The sequence below is a fragment of the Macaca mulatta genome, chromosome 20 (assembly GCF_049350105.2).
Source record: "Macaca mulatta isolate MMU2019108-1 chromosome 20, T2T-MMU8v2.0, whole genome shotgun sequence".
Taxonomy (NCBI): Eukaryota; Metazoa; Chordata; class Mammalia; order Primates; family Cercopithecidae; genus Macaca; species Macaca mulatta.
Genome location: NC_133425.1, coordinates 65,295,341 through 65,314,362, shown reverse-complemented (window position 1 = coordinate 65,314,362; position 19,022 = coordinate 65,295,341). Strand labels below are relative to the sequence as shown.

Below are 19,022 nucleotides of genomic sequence, written 5' to 3'. Positions count from 1 at the left end.
TAGGCGGAGCTTGCAGTGAGCTGAGATCATGCCACTGCACTCCAGCCTGGGTGACAGAGAGAGACTCCATCCGTCTCAAGGGGGGAAAAAATCACTATTGTTCTAAAAATATATGCAGGACCAGTTTTCCACTCTATATTATCATCATTTACAAAACAGGTATGGGACTACAATTCTCCATTATATGATGCCTCATTTTCCTTGGGATATATTTTTAAAAAGTACTATAAGCAAAGATAGTCAAACAAAGAAGTAGAATAATCAGCTATTGATATACTTAGGTGAATTAAGGGTAATCAGAACACATTAATTTTATGGTTCATCAAGAGCAGGTATCAAAATATCTCAATTTTGCAGCTCCTCAGTAACATTACAGGGGAGAAGACAAGTAAAAAAAAAGAAATAGAAAGTTACGGGAAAAGACTGGGAAAAAAATAAAAACACCTCTTAACTCTGAAAATGCTAAAATTAGTACTTTCATTAATATCTCATATAACATATTAATTCCTCCCGTGTCAAAATGTATATTGGAAGTCACTTTGTGGGCAATTTTGCTGAAGTATAAAGCATTCCCTCTTTACAGCAAAATTCATTAAGTACATCCAAAGTAAAAGCAATGTGAAAAAAATAGGAAAAGTAAAAGACAGCAATTTTTATATAGGAGGTTAGAAGTTGGAGCAGTAGTCAATATAGCTTACCTTAAAAATAGTGGAAGATCTTTTTTCTGCTGTTACTTCCATTGGAGTAACATCTTCACTCTTAATCATACTGCTTGGTATGAGTGGAGTGATCAGGGCGTTAGGAATAATATTTACCTTATCTAAATTACATCCAGTAGTTTTCATTGCTGCATACACACACAAAAAAAGAAAAGTTTAAAATCACAAAAATTACCAACTATTTTATTCTAAAATTTATTATTAGTCATGATTTAAATGTCTATTTTTTGATGCTATAATGGTAGCATGAGATACAAAACTGGTATATTAAGATGTATCTTCCCTTTTATGAAGTGCATTGGCTGGGGGACCTCTGGAATGGGCCTGGAACTATAGCTTAAATATTAATAATAAGCTTAAGCAGTTCGATTACCAGGCTATATTCCCCAAGACCGTTCCAAGTGACTTGAATCATACTACCCAACCTGACCAGAGTATATTATAGGATACAGCTTAAAAATCTCCAGGAGGATAAAGCTACTCAATTACAACCACTACACTCTTCTCTTAGGATTTAGCTGTCTGACAATATAAAGTCTCAGAACTTCTTAAGGGCTATGAGATTGTCAGAGCACTTCTTTCTTAAACTAAGTTCAAGCTTCTCATTAGAAAATACCACCCAGTGATCAATAAATTTTGCTTTTCTAAATTAAAACTAATTAGAAAATTTGAATATGACAAGTTGGCACATGGACACAATTCTCTTTTAGACTGGACTTTAAACATCTTTTTTTTTCCCCCAGAAATAAGGGCTATTTTAGGTTTACAAACCAAATTTCCCAAGCAAAATGAAAAATTATTTCCCACCTCCTACCACCTCCATTTTGAGGAGTAGTTAGTTCTAGATTTGTACCTAGAGGCAACATATAGCAAGATTCTACCACTCCACTATATCTACTTTTCCCCCTTGATTGCTTTTCTTTCTTCTTTTTTGTCTACCTGAGTCTGCACTGGCACTCAGTGGTAACTACCGCTACTGCTAATGACAATCTTCTGAGTTGAGCACATAGCCAAATCCTGATTTAAAAGTTTACTACCACTTGGAGGCTCTATGGAAAGAGTCTTCAGAAAGCATAGCTGTTAAATTTCTTAATTTGATACCGAGAAGAAATCCTGGCTATAAAGCTTTTAAAAAGGCACATGGTATATTAGTTGGATAGCTCCCTTCATAAATTTTTTTTGTTGTTATTGTTAGTCAATATGCTGCTGAAAGGCCAAGTGTGGTGGCTCATGCCTGTAATCTCAGCACTTTGGAAGGTTGAGGCGGGCGGATTACTTGAGGCCAGGAGTTCGAGACCAGCCAGGCCGACATGGTGAAACTCTGTCTCTACTAAAAATACAAAAATTAGCAAGGCATGGTGGCACATGCCTGTAAATCCTAGCTACTTGGGAGGCTGAGGCACAAGAATCGCTTGAATCCGGGAGAAGGAGGTTGCAGTGAGCTGAGATTGCTCTACCATACTGCAGGCTAGGCAACAGAGCAAGACTCTGTCTCAAAAAAAAAAAAAAAACTGAAAGTAAATATTTTCATCTAAAAATATATTTGCAATTTTCTTGTCTTCAACTTGCCTCACAGCCATTTGGCTAAAAACCTAATTCCTATGAAAACTGATTATTTTGATAGAGGGGGAAAGTGCTCATTTAACTTTTGACATTCCATGTTTTATTATTCTACCTGTTTGAGAAATGAATCATTTATTCATGAGTTCTTTGGACCTATTTTCACCTAAATTATAATACCAATACAATTCCCCTAACCACCAGATTTTTATTTTATTTTATTTTATTTTATTTATTTTATTTGAGACAGGGTCTCTCTCTGTTGGTGGGTGTGCAGTGGTACAATCAGGCCTCACTGCAACCTCCACCTCCTGGGCTCAGGCAATCCTCCCACCTCAGCCCCACAAGTAGCTGGGACTACAGGCACACACCACCATGCCTGACTAATTTTTTAAATTTTTTTGTAGAGACAAGAGTCTCATTATGTTGCCTAGGCTGGTCTTGAACTCCTGAGCTCAAGCGATCCTCCCTGCTAGGCCTCCCAAAGTGCTGGGATTATAGGCATGAGCCACCACACTCAGCCTACAACCTAATTTTGACTGAGACAAAACTTCAGATCATGTACAGGGCAGGCATTTAAAAGTAATCTACGAATATCCCATAGAACATTTTTAAAACCATTGGTGTTATCTTAAGTTGATCCTGTAATAGTCAACTACTATTCTTGCTTTTGAATTTCATTAGATCATGAGCTCCATGAAGGCAGATGTTATCGCCTGTTGCACAGTAGGTAATCAACAAATGTTTGCTGAGTGAATGAAGAAAAGAATTAATCTTACTTTAGCTTTATCACTGTCAATTTAGTTTGTTGTGGATTATTTGGTTAATCCTACAAAAATAAAAATATGGGCCAGGTGCAGTGACTCATGCCTGTAATCCCAGTAATATGGGAGGCGGAGGCAGGTGGACCACGAGATCAGGAGTTCGAGACCAGCCTGACCAACATGGTGAAACCCTGTCTCTACTAAAAATACAAAAAATAAAATAAAATAAAATAAAAAATAGCCAAGCGTGGTACAGGGCACCTGTAAATCTCAGCTACTGGAGAGACTGAGCCAGGAGAATCACTTGAACCCAGGAGTCAGAGGTTGGAGGTTGCAGTAAGCTGAGACCATGCCACTGCACTCCAGCCTGGGCAACAAAGCAAGATTCCATCTCAAATAATAATAATAATAAATAAAAATAAAAATATACAGTCTGTATTTTTCTTTTTAAAAATATTCATTCATTCATTCATTCACTCACTCATTTATTCAATTAGAGGCAGGGTCTCATTCTGTTACCCAGGCTGGAGTGTAGTACCTGCAGCCTCAAACTACGGGATTCAAGTGATCCTCCCACCTCAATCCCTTGAGTAGTTGGAATTATAGGCACTAGCCACTGTTCCTGGCTTATATTTTTATTAACATTATTTTTGGTCTAAAAATTTCCATGTTTACAGTCAAGATTATATTATAATTCAATTAGAAATTACATATAAATAAATATATCACCTATACAGTTACTGCTTAACAGATCTACAATTTTTCTTAAAATGTATTTAGATAGTAATGCTTATTATCTTCTCCCCCTTTCTGGAAAGTGAGACTAGGTAGAGTTAAGTTGAGCAAGACTCTTTTATCTATCCTCAGCTGACCACTGACAAGTATGTCTACCGGTAAGACAAACAGTAAAAGGACAGTTTAGTCTAATGCTCATGCACAGATATAAGTCTTTCTACTGTCATATGCACAAAGGTCACAGAGGTTAATTTTATTTATGTTCCAATCCTTTTTTTTTTTTTTTTTCCAGAGTCTCACTCTGTTGCCCAAGCTGGAGTGCAGTGGCTCAATCTGGGCTCACTACAACCTTCGCCTCCTGGATTCAAGCGATTCTTCTGTCTCAGCTTCCCAACCAGCTGGGATTACAGGCACACGCTACCATGCCCGACTAATTTTTTATTTTTAGTAGAGACAGGGTTTTGCCATGTTGGCCAGGCAGGTCTCAAACTCCTGACCTCAGGTGATCCACCAGCTTGGCCTCCCAAAGTGCTGGGATTACAGGCGTGAGCCACTGCATCTGGCCTTGTTCCAATTTTATCTAAGTCTAGTCCCACCAAAAACAGTCCAAAATGTCTCCAGGCCAGACACTAAGTTTGTCAGATATGTTCCATCTTGTTAATTTAATAATAATCTTCTAGTCAACTTCAATTTAGTAGTACATTATAAATGAAAATATCAGATTAATTTTTTTCTCCTCCTCATTAAGAATTAATTTGCTCTAAGAACATCAAGCTGGCGTCAATGCATTACAATCCAACACTTGCATTTTTTCTCAAGTAATCTCTATTTACCAAACTATTTCTCATATGTGATTTATATATATTTTTTGAGGTAGAGTTTTACTCTGTCGCCCAGGCTGGAGTGCAGTGGCATGATTGCGGCTCACTGCAATCCCTGCCTCCCGGGTTCGAGAAATTCTTCTGCCCAATCTCCCGAGCAGCTGGGATTACCGGCATGCACCACCACGCCCAGCTAAATTTTGTATTTTTAGTAGAGATGAGGTTTCACCATGTTGGCCAGGCTGGTCTCAGATTCCTGACCTCAGGTGATCCACCCACCTTAGCCCCTCAAAGTGCTGGGATTATAGGTGTGAGCCACCATGCCCAGCCTGATTTAAATTTTTTATCAAAAAGGTACATAAACAAAACAAATTTCTGCTTTGTTTTGTTTTTGAGAGTCTTGTTCCTTTGCCCATGCTGGAGTGCAGTGGTATGATCACAGCTCAATCCAGCTTCAACCTCTTCAGGTTAAGCAATCCTCCTACCTCGGTATCATGAATAACTAGGATGATAGGTGCATGCCACCATGCCCGGTTAATGTTTATAATTTTTTTTTTTTTTTTTTTTTGAGCCCGAGTCCTGCTTTGTTGCCCAGGCTGGAGAGAGCAGTGGTACAATCTCGGCTCACTGGAACCTCCACTTCCAGGGTTCAAGCGATTCTCTTGCCTCAGCCTCCAGAGTAGCTGGGATTACAGGCACATATCACCATGCCAGGCTAATACTTTTTGTATTTTTAGTAGAGATGGGGTTTCGCCATGTTGACCAGACTGGTCTTGAACTCCTGACCTCAGGTGATCTGCAAAGCTCAGCCTCCCAAAAGTATTGAGATTAAAGGCATGAGCCACCGCGCCTGGCCTATTTTTTTTTTTTTTTTTTTTTTTTTGAGATAGGAGTTTCGCTCTTGTTGCCCAGATTGAAGTGCAGTGGCACGATCTCGGCTCACTGCAATCTCTGCTTCCTGGATTCAAGCAATTCTCCTGTCTCAGCTTCTCGAGTAGCTGGGATAACAGGCATGTACCACCATGCTTGGCTAATTTTGTATTTTTAGTAGAGAATGGGTTTCTCCATGTTGGTCAGGCTGGTCTTGAATGCCTGACCTCAGGTGATCAGCCCGCCTCGGCCTCCCAAAGTGCTGGCATTATAGGCGTGAGCCACTGTGCCTGGCCTGTTTTAAGTTTTTTTTTTTGGTAGAGACAAGAAATCTTCTCACTGTGCTGCCCATATCTGTTCAGCAATAACTACAGATGATGCATTTAATTATTAGCCAATGGATATCTATCATCTCAAATTTCTGGACTCAAGTAATCTTCCTACCTTCGTCTCCCAAAGTGCCGGGACTATAGGTGTGGCCCACCGTGCCTGGCCTTACTTTCCTTTTTTTTTGTTTTTGAGACAGGGTCTCGCTCTGTGACCCAGGCTGGAGTACAGTGGCATGATCTTGGCACACTGCAACCTCTGCCTCCCAGATTAAAGAGATTCTCCTGACTCAGCCTCCCAAGCAGCTGGGACTACAGGCACCTGCCACCACCCCTGGCTAATTTTTGTATTTTTAGTAGAGACAGGGTTTCACCATGTTGGCCAGGCAGGTCTTGAACTCCTGACCTCAAATGATCTACCTGCCTCGGCCTCCCAAAAAGCTGGGATTACAGGCATGAACCACTGTGCCCGGCCTCATATACTTTTAATATTGGGGAATTAAAAAAACAAAAAACAAAAAAACAAAACTCCTCCATTCCAATGTACTTTAAAATATATATAAACATATTCAGCAAGAAAAATATCAAATTGGAAAACAAGTCTCTACATTTAGTAAAATTAAACACGTATTTATTTTACAATATGAAAGATACCCTGCAAAGTATTGTAAGTACTTAAGAGAAAATAAAACAGTAAGGTATGCTAGAGAAAACATATAGGAGCACCTAATTACGATTTTTGAGAATAATCTACTTGGTACCTTTCATGGCCTCTTCAAAGGAGCAAGGTCTTGCTGGACTAGATATTTCCTTCTTCACATTTACATTCAAAGCACCAGCTGCTGCTATTAAAAAAAAAAGATTAATGTATTTATCTACATTTACTCATCCTAAAAACCTTGTATCTTAAACTCTTTAATTAGAATATCTTGTCACACAGTATCATTTAATTATTTGTTTAGCAGAAATTCTAGTTGAGGTAAATTTCTATCCTCTAAATTCTCCAATCTCCAAGTGGGCAGAGCATGCGATCACTTAGCAAAACAAAACCAGGCGGGGTGCAGTGGCTCACATCTGTAATCCCAGCACTTTGGGAAGCCAAGGTGGGTGATCACTTGCGGTCAGGAGTTCAAGACCAGCCTGACCAACATGGTGAAACCCCATCTTTTTTTTGAGACAGAGTATTGCTCTGTTGCTCAGGCTGCAATACAGTGGCTCGATCTTGGATCACTGCAACCTCTGCCTCCTGGGTTCAAGCAATTCTCTGCCTCAGCCTCCTGAGTAGCTGGGATTACAGGTGCCTGCCACCACTCCCGGCTAAATTTTTTTGTATTTTTAGTAGAGACAGGGTTTCACTATCTTGGCCAGGCTGGTCTTGAACTCCTGACCTTGTGATCCACCCGCCTTGGCCTCCCAAAGTGCTGGGATTACAGGCGTGAGCCACCATGCCCAGCCTAATTATCTATTTATTTATTTATTTATTTTTGAGACAGAGTCTCGCTAGGTCACCCAGGAGTGCAGTGGTATGATCGTGGCTCACTGCAACATCCACCTCCCAGGTTCAAGCCATTCTCCTGCCTTAGCCTCTTGAGTAGCTGGGATTTCAAGTGCATGCCACCATGCTAGGCTAATTATTTATTTATTTTTTCAGATGGAGTTTCACTCTTGTTACCCAGGCTGGAGAGCAATGGTGCAGTCAAGGCTCACTGCAACCTCCACCTCCTGGGTTCAAGGGATTCTCCTGCCTCAGCCTCCCGAGTAGCTGGGACTACAGGCGCACACCACCACACCTGGCTAATTTTTGTATTTTCAGTACAGACAGGGTTTCACCATGTTGGCCAGGCTGGTCTCAAACTCCTGACCTCATGTGATCTGCCCATCTTAGCTTCCCAAACTGCTGGGATTATAGGTATGAGCCACCGCACTGGCTGCCAGGCTAATTTTTGTATTTTTAGTAGAGATGGGGTTTCACTGTGTTGGCCAAGCTGGTCTCAAACTTCTGATTTCAAGTGATCTGCCCACTTTGGCCTCCCAAAGTACTGGGATTACAGGCTTGAGCGCCCAGCCTACTATAACAAATTTAAACTATAAATTTAATGGGCCTGGCTGGGCGCGGTGGCTCAAGCCTGTAATCCCAGCACTTTGGGAGGCCAAGACGGGCGGATCACGAGGTCAGGAGATCGAGACCATCCTGGCTAACACAATGAAACCCCGTCTCTACTAAAAATACAAAAAAATTAGCCGGGCGAGGTGGCGGGTGCCTGTAGTCCCAGCTACTCGGGAGGCTGAGGCAGGAGAATGGCGTAAACCCGGGAGGCGGAGCTTGCAGTGAGCCGAGATAGCGCCACTGCACTCCAGCCTGGGCGACAGAGCGAGACTCCGTCTCAAAAAAAAAAAAAAAAAAAAAAAAAATTTAATGGGCCTAAGAATATAAATCAGTTCTAAAAACTAAAGTTTAATAAATTACAAATAAATTGGTTCTTGCTTCAAATGATTACATATTTTATTTGAATACATTTTATTTTTTTTTCCTTTGAAACAGGGTCTGGGGCTCTGTCACCCAGGCTAGAGTGCAGTGGCATGATATTGGCTCACTGCAACTTCCACCTCCCAGGCTCAAGCCATCCACCCACCTCAGTCTCCCGAGTAGCTGGAACTACAGGCGCACGCCGCCACGACAGGCTAATTTTTATATTTTTGGTAGAGATGGTGTTTTGCCATGTTGCCCAGGTTGGTCTCAAACTGCTGAGCTCAAGCAATCTGCCCACCTCAGACTCCCAAATTGCTGGGATTACAGGCATGAACCACCATGCTTGGCCTTAATTTCTACTTTTCTTTTTTCTTTTTCTTTTCTTCTTTTTTTTTTTGAGACGGACTTTCGTTCTTGTTGCCCAGGCTGGAGTGCAATGGCGTGATCTCGGCTCACTGCAACCTCCACCTCCCGGGTTCAAGCAATTCTCCTGCCTTAGCCTCCTGAGCAGCTGTGATTACAGGCATGCCCCACCACACCCAGTTAATTTTGTATTTTTAGTAGAGACAGGGTTTCTCCATGTTGGTCAGGCTGGTCTCTAACTCCCGACCTCAGGTGATCTACCTGCCTTGGTCTCTGAAAGTGCTGGGATTCCATGTGTGAGCCACCACGCTCGGCCAATTTCTATTTTTCAATATATTTATTTTATATTTTCTAATATGTCAAATGATATAACGAAAATAAAGAGAGGAATTTGTACACATCTCCTGTGAATGAAGTTAAATAATTTATCTTAGTATGTTTCACAGTAGGTCCAACAAATGATTTATAGGCAACTGAATGGAAAAAAATACACATAAAATATTTATGCATGACATTAATTCTAGTAACAATAGATTTAAAAATATAAACTAATCCTTGAAAAAAATTTAAATTTCTATTTTAAAATCATGTTATTAGTAATTTTAAAATTCTTCTTATTCTTTTTTTGAGATAGGGTCTTGCTCTGTTGTCCAGGCTGGAGTACACTGGCCTGATCACGGCTTACCGCAGCCTCAACCTCTCAGGCTCAAGCGATCCTCTCACCTCAGCCTCCCGAGTAGCTGGGACTACAGGCACATGCCACCATGCCTAGTTTAGTATTATTTTTTCTTTGTAGGGATGGGGGGGTGTCACTATATCGCCCAGGCTGGTCTCGAACTCCTGGGCTCAAGTGATCCTCTTGCCTCGGCCTCCTGAAGTGTCAGGACTACAGATGTGAGCCACCTCACCCAACCAGTAATTTCTTTTTAGAAAAAAAAGATGTTAAATATTACATCCCCATTTATTATAGAAATCACCACTGTGGAGTTACAGCAAATAATGTCTAGTGTGATTTCTGTGTCTGAATAGGCTGAAGTAAAAAAAAATTTAGGATGTTTTAATGGCTAAGCAAAGCTTCAGAGACTATCAATAAAACAAAGGTTTTACGACTCTGGAAAGTATCTAAGTGCCTGAGAGCACACACATTTTGATTTGGGGCAGTATGGCCCCATTGGGTGTTAGAAGGTCTGTACCTGGAAGAATGTGTGGAACTAGGATACGTTCACTTGAGCCTTTGCCTTGACCCTACCTTTAGACCATGTAACAGGCACCCAGGATCCCTAGATTTTCTTTTTTTTTTTTTTTTTTTTTGGGATGGAGTCTCACTCTGTCACCCAGGCTGGAGTACAGTGGCGCAATCTCGGCTCACCGCAAGCTCCGCCTCCTGGGTTCATGCCATTCTCCTGCCTTAGCCTCCCGAGTAGCTGAGACTACAGGTGCCCACCACCACGTCCGGCTAATTTTTTGTATTTTTTAGTAGAGACAGGTTTCACTGTGTTAGCCAGGATGGTCTCGATCTCCTGACCTCATGATCCACCCGCCTCGGCCTCCCAAAGTGCTGGGATTATAGGCATGAGCCACTGTGCCCGGCTGATCTCTAGATTTTCTGTACAACTATCCTAGATTTTGTGTGCACTCTTAGGCATATTAGATGGAAGCACTGATTAAGGTATCAAAAGGCTTCCAAGTATAGGATGGAGCCAAAAAATGTCAAAAGAAGGGTGGCAGGTAGGGATGCTCTCTCCTCATGCTACCACAGCCCAGCTTAGAATTCAAAGCAGTTTGAAAATTCTAAATTCAAATTTAGCCTTTCAGGTTGTTATGAGGGTATTTTGGTCAAAATAGTATAGGAGGTATATTTCACTTAATGATTTGTTAGTTTTATTTATAACTTTTAAGTATTTCAATAAATAGTATTAACAGTCACCACTTCTATTCCAACCCGTAAATATTAGGATGGACCTTGTTGTGGCTGCTATAATTATACACTAATGAGTAATCAAATATTTAACAACAGTCCCTAAATGAACCACAACAGCTATTAGTTTGCCATACTGAGATAGGCCAAATTTTCTGTGCCCAAGTTTTCCTGAAATCATATTCTCTCTCACGGACACTTGAAAAGATTATCCTATTTCATAAAATACAAAAAAGTAAAATTGTGGCTCATGCCTGTAATCCCAACATTTTGAGAGGCTGAGGCGGGCGGATCACTTGAGGTCAGGAGTTAGAGACCAGCCTGGCCAACATGGTGAAACCCTGTGTCTACTAAAAATACAAAAATTAGCCAGGTGTGATGGTGGGCACCTGTAGTCCCAGCCACTTGGGAGGCTGTGGCAGGAGAATCGCCTGAATCTGGGAGGTGGAGGTTGCAGTGAGTCGAGATCGCGCCATTGCACTCTAGCCTGGGTGACAGAGCAAAATTCCATCTCAAAAGAAAAAAAAAAAAGGAAAACTGCGGGAAGGCTAATTAGCTGTATCACAGAGGCAGAAGCTAAGGCATTAGATTGTATTAGAAAGTTTGCATACCTTATATTTCTTCAAACAAGGTTTTCTAAGAGTGATTGCTATCTGTAACATACAAAATATGTGGGGAAAAACTTGAAAGAGCAAACATATGGTAATGATTGCCTAAGAATGGCCAAAATTAGGCAATTAGTATAGCCTTTGAAGTAGAATAGTTAAAAGCTGTTTATTCAGCAATTTATCAAAGGGCAATTTTTAATAATTAGCATTTATCACTAAGAAATGAGGATTCTTAATGTTGATGCTAAGTACTTCAAAGTCCTGAAGTCTCTATAATTAATCAATAAAAACAAAGAAACAAGTGAAGACAAGAAAATCTCAGTGTTTTCAGGATAGCAAAACCTTTAAGGCTATTCCCTGACATAAACACCTTTCCCTTCCAACACAACTGATGCAGAAGCTCATCAGGAAAAAAATCCTATGTATTAATTATACCATCTCTCTTCTCATGTTTGTGCAAGCTCCTGCAAAACATTAAATGTCAATATTTAGTAACTAACAGTTACTAAAATGCTTTAACTATCATTAATTTTCTTTCCCCCCTTTTTCTTTTTGAGACAGAGTCTCACTCTGTCGCCCAGGCTGGAGTACAGTGGCGCGATCTCAGCTCACTGCAAACTCTGCCTCCCAGGTTCACACCATTCTCCTGCCTCAGCCTCCCGAGTAGCTGGGACTACAGGTGCCCACCACCAGGCCCGGCTAATTTTTTTGTATTGTTAGTAGAGACGGGGTTTCACCGTGTTAGCCAGGATGGTCTCAATTTCCTGACCTCGTGGTCCGCCTGCCTTGGCCTCCCAAAGTGCTGGGATTACAGGCGTGAGCCACTGTGCCCGGCCAACTATTAATTTTACATCAAATTTCCTTAGATGTTTGAAGCCTTCCTAGAAAGGAAACAATAAAATATTTGGTCTTTGAGAATAAGCCAATCTTCTTTCTCCTATTTTTGTTGAAGCCAGGATATTATTTCTAAACTTTGCCTTTTTGGTCCAAAGTTTTTACACATGATCTTTAATTCTGAGACAAATATCAAGGTTTTTAAAATTTGTTTGTTCTGTTTTTTGACAAAATCTCACTCTGTTGCCCACGCTAGACTACAGTGGCATGATCTTGGCTCACTGCAACCTCCACCTCCTGGGTTCAAGAGATTCTCCTGTCTCAGCCTCCCACGTAGCTGGGTCAATAGGTGCCCACCATCATGCCTGGCTAATTTTTGTATTTTTAGTAGAAAGGGGGTTTCAACATTTTGGGCAGGCTGGTTTTGAATTCCTGGCCTTAAGTGATTCGCCTGCCTTGGCCTCCCAAAGTGCTAGAATTATAGGCGTGAGCCACCACTCCAGGCCTTCAAGAGGTATTTTAACAGTGCTGTACTGTGGCATACCTTTTGCAGCAAATTAGTAGAAAATAATGCTGCAAAATTCAGATATGACTAAAAATAAAATAGGAGGCTGGGAGTGCTGGCTCACGCCTGCAATCCCAACACTTTGAGAGGCTGAGGCGGGCAGATCACCTGAGGTCAAGAGTTTGAGACCAGCCTGGCCAACATGGCAAAACCCTGTCTCTACTAACAAAAATTAGCCATGCATGGTGGTGCATGCCTGTAGTGCCACTACTCATGAGAGGCTGAGGTAGAAGAATCGCTTGAACCTGGGATGTGGAGGTTGCAGTGACCTGGGATCACGCCACTGCACTCCATCCTGGGCAACACAAGACTCCATCTCAAAAAGGAAAGAAAATAGGAAATAGAAAAATTAAGTGATAGAAAGCAATTAACTTAAACTAGTTGTAATTCTGTCCTGGCTACTGTTTTCTTCACTTTTTGATGCCAGGGCTTTCTTTCTCTGTCACCTTTCTTTACCTTCTACCTCACTGGATCTTGAACTATATGGAAATAACATACTAATAAACTACAGATAGAGAAGAACTGCTAATTCTGAAGTATGCCTGAGACTGGATTGAACTGAACCAATGGTAAACATGGCAGAAGCCAAGCCTAGGTCAATGGAGCATGCAAAGAGTTTCCATTTCCAAAATGTTCTCCCCATTTCTGCCAAAAGGAGCCTTTTTCTTTTTTCAGGCATCTAAATGAATGCAGGCAAACTTGTGAGACACTTCATAAACAGATATCTTCTAAACTTTTAACATTTTAGGGTCGGACGTGGTGGCTCACGCCTGTAATCCGAACACTTTGGGAGGCCAAGGCAGGCAGATCACAAGGTTAGGAATTTGAAAGCAGCCTGGCTAACACGGTGAAACAAGGAGAAACCCGTCTCTACTGAAAAAACAAAAATTAGCTGGGCATGGTAGTACACGCCTGTAGTCCCAGCTACTCGGGAGGCTGAGGCATGAGAATAGCTTGAACCCAGGAGGCGGAGGTTGCAGTGAGCCAAGATCGCGCCACTGCACTCCAGCCTGGACGACAGAGCGAGACTCCGTCTTCTCCCCACAAAAAAAAAAAAAAAAAAAAAAAAAAAAATTAGCTCCTCTAATTTCTAAAATATCAGGTTTTTGTTTTTTTTTGTTTTCTGTTTTTGAGACAGTCTTGCTCTATCGCCCAGGCTGGAGTGCAATGGCACAATCTCAGCTCACTGCAACCTGTACCTCCCGGGTTCAAGCAATTCTCCTTCCTCAGCCTCCCCAGTAGCTAGGATTACAGGCGCCCGTCACCATACCCAGCTAATTTTTGTGTGTGTATTTTTAGTAGAGACAGGGTTTTACCACGTTGGCAGCCTCGTCTCAAACCCCTGACCTCAAGTGATCCACCGGCCTCAGCGTCCCAAAGTGCTGAGATTATAGGCGTGAGTCACCGCACCCAGCCTAAAATACCATTTTAACACAACCACTTAAAGTTATATTTAAAATATTTATCAGGTATTATGGGGCAATATAGAAAGAAAAAAAACATTTATTCACCATCAGTCTTTGATGAGATTTTTTATTTTATCACTTGTCACTAGTTTATCTCCTGTCTCAAAATGTACCCTATAAACCAGCCAAACTAAACTGTTAGCAATTTCCCAAAGTTGTCACTTTCATGTTTCTGCACATTAGTAGTCAATGCATGGAAATTCTTACGGAGGAGTAACCTGTAAGATAGTTTCAGAGAATCTGACTTCAGAGCATAGCTGGCTTTTATTATTATAATGTAAGGTAGAAATGATTCCTTAACATAAGAGTAAAAGCAGTATTTGGTGGCTGTCTTCTTAGAAAATAATGCCATTTCCAAAATAAACTAACATTAATTCATCTTAGTGAGCAACTTTCTTTTTGAGATGGCTAGTCTTCTTAATATTCTTTCAAAAAACTGGAAATTAACTATTCGTTTTAGTTCTGAATTTTTCATTTTGACATACCTGGGTCTGGAGTGTAAGTGAATGGTTGAACATCATGAGATCTTCCAGCGTTCGTCACTACATATATTCCCACTGACACAGGCAAAGTTATATGTTGGTCATGATAGGGGGGAACCTTCACAATAAGATGATTCTAATGTAAAGAAAAGTACAAGAGTTGGAAAAGAAGCAACACTTACATTTAAAATTTTTTAATTAAGTATATTTCCTGTTAGCTGTAAAGTTTAAAAAGTGATTAAAATAAAATAATCTATTTTAAAGCTCAGGTTCACAGGCATCAGGATATTAATCTTAACACTGCTTTAAAGGTAAAATCCAAGTGTTTTACAATGGCTTACAAGGTCAAGATCCCTGCCCTGTCAACTTCATCTCATTCCTCCTCTTCTAGTTCACTATACTGTAGCCACACTGACCTCAGTACCTTCTTTTAACATGCTAAACTCAGTTTTACCTCAGATTCTCTATACTTGCTATTCTCTTCAACTGCAATATTCTTTCTTCACCTCCTCAAATGGTGAGTTCCTAACCCATTATCAGGTCAGATACAAATGTCACCTCAGAGAAGCCTTCCCTGATCATCCTATTTAAAGCAAAACCCTTCCCCAACCTTGTAATATAATATTGTTTATCTCCATAACAGCACTTATCATCACCCCTGAAATTACCCTATTTGCTTGTTTTTTTGGTCTCTCTCCAAACACAAGAATGTAAGCTCCATGAGGATCTAGGTTGTTTTGTTCTTCACTCTGTCTCACTTGTAAAGAATAGTATCTTACATAAGGTACATATTGAGTAAAAGAATGAATACATTATTAGAAAAAAATATGCCCACCAAGGGCAAAGTCAGTTACCATATGTTCTGTACAACCTCAATGTGAGATGTATCTCACAATGCAGTTTGCTACTCCTAACAACATAATTCTCATTTTAAGTCAAACTGGATTCAGTTTATCCACATCTCAGTAAACCAAAGATGTTTTTAGTTGCAATAGTGGCGGAAGCATTCTTATAAGAGAAAGGTAGAGTTCTTAATGTTTCACCAGTACTTAACTCAAGGGGACTATATCTTCTTAGAGGGTAATATGAGCCATATTTGACTTTTTTTCTTCTTCCCTAGTACATTATTATAATGGTAGGGGATATCATAGGGCAGTGATTATGCTTTTTTACTAATGATCTGATTTGTAGGAGGCCGAAGCTGACAGCTGAGGGTGATGTGAGTTTGATGACATTTAAAATTTAGTTAGACTATATAGTTTGTTGACTCAGTTGAATAGAAAACATGGGACAAATTAGATCAAGGTCAAGGTTTCCATTTCTGAGAATTTAATTTGTTTCTGAGCCATCTTAAAACACTCTCTGAAATATAGTCACATTACAAATAAAGAACTAGGCCGGGTGCAGTGGCTCGCGCCTGTAATCCCAATACTTTGGGAGGCCGAGGTGGGCAGATCACCTGAGGTCAGGAGTTCGAGACCAGCCTGGCCAACATGGCGAAACTCCATCTCTACTAAAAATACAAAAAATAAGCCAGCTGTGGTAGCACACACCTGTAATCCCAGCTACTCGGGAGGCTGAGGCAGAAGAATCGCTTGAACCCGGAGGGTGGAGGTTGCAGTGAGCCGAGATCGCACCATTGCACTCCAGCTTAGGCAACAAGAGCGAAACTCGGTCTCAGAATAAATAAATAATAAACAGAACTAGCTGGGAGGCTGACATGGGCGGATCACCTGAGGTCAGGAGTTTGAGACCAGCCTGACCAACATGGGGAAACCCCACCTCTACTAAAAATACAAAATTAGCCCGGCGTGGTGGCACAGGCCTGTAATCCCAGCTACTCGGGAGACTAAGGCAGGACAATCACTTGAACCCAGGAGGTAGAGGTTGTGGTGAGACAAGAGCGCGTCATTGCACTCCAGCCTGGGCAACAAGAGCATAACTCTGTCTCTAAAAAAAAAAAAAAGAACTAGCTTCTAATTTACGGCATTAACAGAATGCCTCCTAAGTTAGCCATCTCAAAAAAACCACATTTTTTTCAACGAGGTGGAAAAACATGTACAAATATGCATACATCCAGTTATGAAGCAGGAGCTAAATCTGAACACATACAAGGTCATAAAAAAATGCACTGGTATTGATCCAACTTCTAAGAAACAGAGTTACTGAATCTTGTCTACCCTCATTTTTACTCTGTTGTTTAAACACTACAACTATGTCACAGAAACAGTCTACCTAGAGTTAAGGAGATGGGTGAATGAAGAGCCTGTGAGAGCTTCCACTCTTAAAATTATTTGGCAAACTCCATAATTCAAATTATTCTTTTGAATAAAAACTTGTTTCTTGGCAATTAGTAACAGGATTAGTGTCTACAAATCAGATGCATATTTTATCAAAATACTTTTACTCTACCTGCTTTGGAATGCACATTTAAGTAAAACTAATTTTGAAAGCTTTAAAAAACCAAATGAACCTATTTTGCTGCTAATTCTTCAAACTTCCTCAATCTGAATCTAGAAATTCTACAACTGATCTGAATTAAAAATTCAGTAAACTGTGACTAGTGATCAAAAGTTATTTTTAATACCCTCTCATAAATTAGAATCAATTAAATATCACTGAGCTAGGAATACAATACATACAAAACATACAAAAGGTTGGGAGGCCTTGGGAGCAGGTATAATGCTCTTCGGGATAAAAAGAGGAAAATAATTGAATTTTAATTTCTTAGAAAAATCTGCTTAGATTCAAAATAGCTTTTTCCCTAGCAGATAATCTTTTTCAGAGTGTACCAGCAATGGTGCTAGATATCTTTGATTCTTCTATGAGATACTTTTTCTTTTGTCACATTAATTTTACAGTTGGGAATATATATAATTAGACTATCTACAATTAGACTTAACCAAAGACCCATTACAAAATTACTCTTAGAACCAATTTGAAAAACATAACCTCCAAGCTTTCACATCTTTGTTTAGTTGTTCCCACAGATTCTTCTGAGGATCTTTTTTTTGTACTTCTTTCAAGAATTTTCTTTCCACATTTATACCATCTTCCCTTGAGCTATCCTTTTATGTATATTTGTATATATAGATTGAATATCCCTTTATATACATATTTTAATAGGTAATCAATGTTATATATAACTCATCTAAAAAGGGAATAGATATAATGAACGACCATGTACCCATCACATTTGGTATACATGAGCACGAGGTATACTATGGACCACAAATATTGAACAAAGAATTGTTTTCCCAGATTTCATTAGTCTCAATATTTATAATATTATATATATATATATTTTTTGAGATGGAGTTTCACTCCTGTAGCCCAGGCTGGAGTGCAATGGTGTGATCTCAGCTCACTGCAGCCTCTGCCTCCTGGGTTCAAGTGATTCTCTTGCCTCAGCCTCCTAAGTAGCTGGGATTACAGGCATATGCCACTACACCCAGCAAATTTTTGTATTTTTAGTAGAGACGAGGTTTCACCACATTGTCTAGGCTGGTCGCGAACTCCTGACCTCAGGTGATCCACCTGGCTCGGCCTCCCAAACTGCCGGGATTACAGGCATGAGCCATGTGCCTGGCAATATTTATAAATATTATAACAGAAAAAGTGTAATACCTGACGAATTGATTTTGGGTTTGCAACTGAATGGCTATTACAATCTTTCATAATTGCAATTTGTGAAATTATCTTTCAAAGTCTTTTCTACTATACCATCTGCTGGATATTTTTAAATATTGTAGAGATTCCCTTTCAACCTTTTTTGTGTAGGTCTAATATTTCTTTACTGATCACATCCGAAGTGTCTTTTCTTTTTTCTGTTTGAGACAGGGTCTCACTGTCACCCAGGTGGAAGTGCAGTGGTGGAATCAGGGCTCACTGCAGCCTCAACTTCCTGGGCTCGAGTGATTCTCCGACCTCAAGTGATTCTCCGACCTCAGCCTCCCAACTAGCTGGAACTATAGGCATGTGCCACCATGCCTGGCTATGTTTTAAATTTTTTGTAGAGATGGGATCTCACTACGTTGCCCAGGCTGGTCTTAAACTCCCAGCTTCAAGCAATCCTCCTGCCTCTACCTCCCAAAGTGCTGGGATTATAGGTATGAGTCACCACGCTCAGCCTCAACACATTTTTTTTCCCCCTAAATGTTTACTTTGTGGGTTTTCTTCCTTTAATATAATCTCTAGAATCAATTCTCTAGGATCTCAGCTCTGATTCTACTCAAAGAAAAGGCTTCCAAGAAAACCCCTTTAGAAAAAAAAAAAAAAAAAACCCTCTCTCTGAAAAAGATAAAAATGAACAAAACCACAGAATTAATGACAGATTATATTATGATTTAGTTTGTTTACATACTTGCTTGCAAAAACCCCAGGACCTCTAGATATAGTCACCAAATAAGGATATAATTCCTTTCCATTCCACCACATGTCTTATTTATTATTATTACTAGTCTTTAATCTACCGTAGCTGGCATAATTGCCCTGAAAAAAAGTGTTTTAAAAATATAACTA

The 19,022-nt window shown here is 40.2% G+C and overlaps 1 protein-coding gene across 8 annotated transcripts in view; it reads right to left on the bottom strand.

The window, feature by feature from the left end:
* NFAT5 (nuclear factor of activated T cells 5) overlaps window positions 1–19,022 on the bottom strand; it is a 132,058-nt gene that overhangs the window by 5,051 nt on the left and 107,985 nt on the right. For 4 of the 8 annotated variants that reach the window (XM_077984473.1, XM_015126501.3, XM_015126502.3 and 1 more), the window contains 3 exons: window positions 14,505–14,637; window positions 6,557–6,640; window positions 699–847 (listed from right to left, as the gene is read on the bottom strand). In XM_077984473.1, the coding sequence (XP_077840599.1) occupies window positions 699–847; window positions 6,557–6,640; window positions 14,505–14,637 (366 nt within the window). The remainder of the gene's footprint in view (window positions 1–698; window positions 848–6,556; window positions 6,641–14,504; window positions 14,638–19,022) is intronic. The other 4 variants (XM_077984474.1, XM_001093880.5, XM_077984475.1 and 1 more) reach the window with 1 other exon arrangement.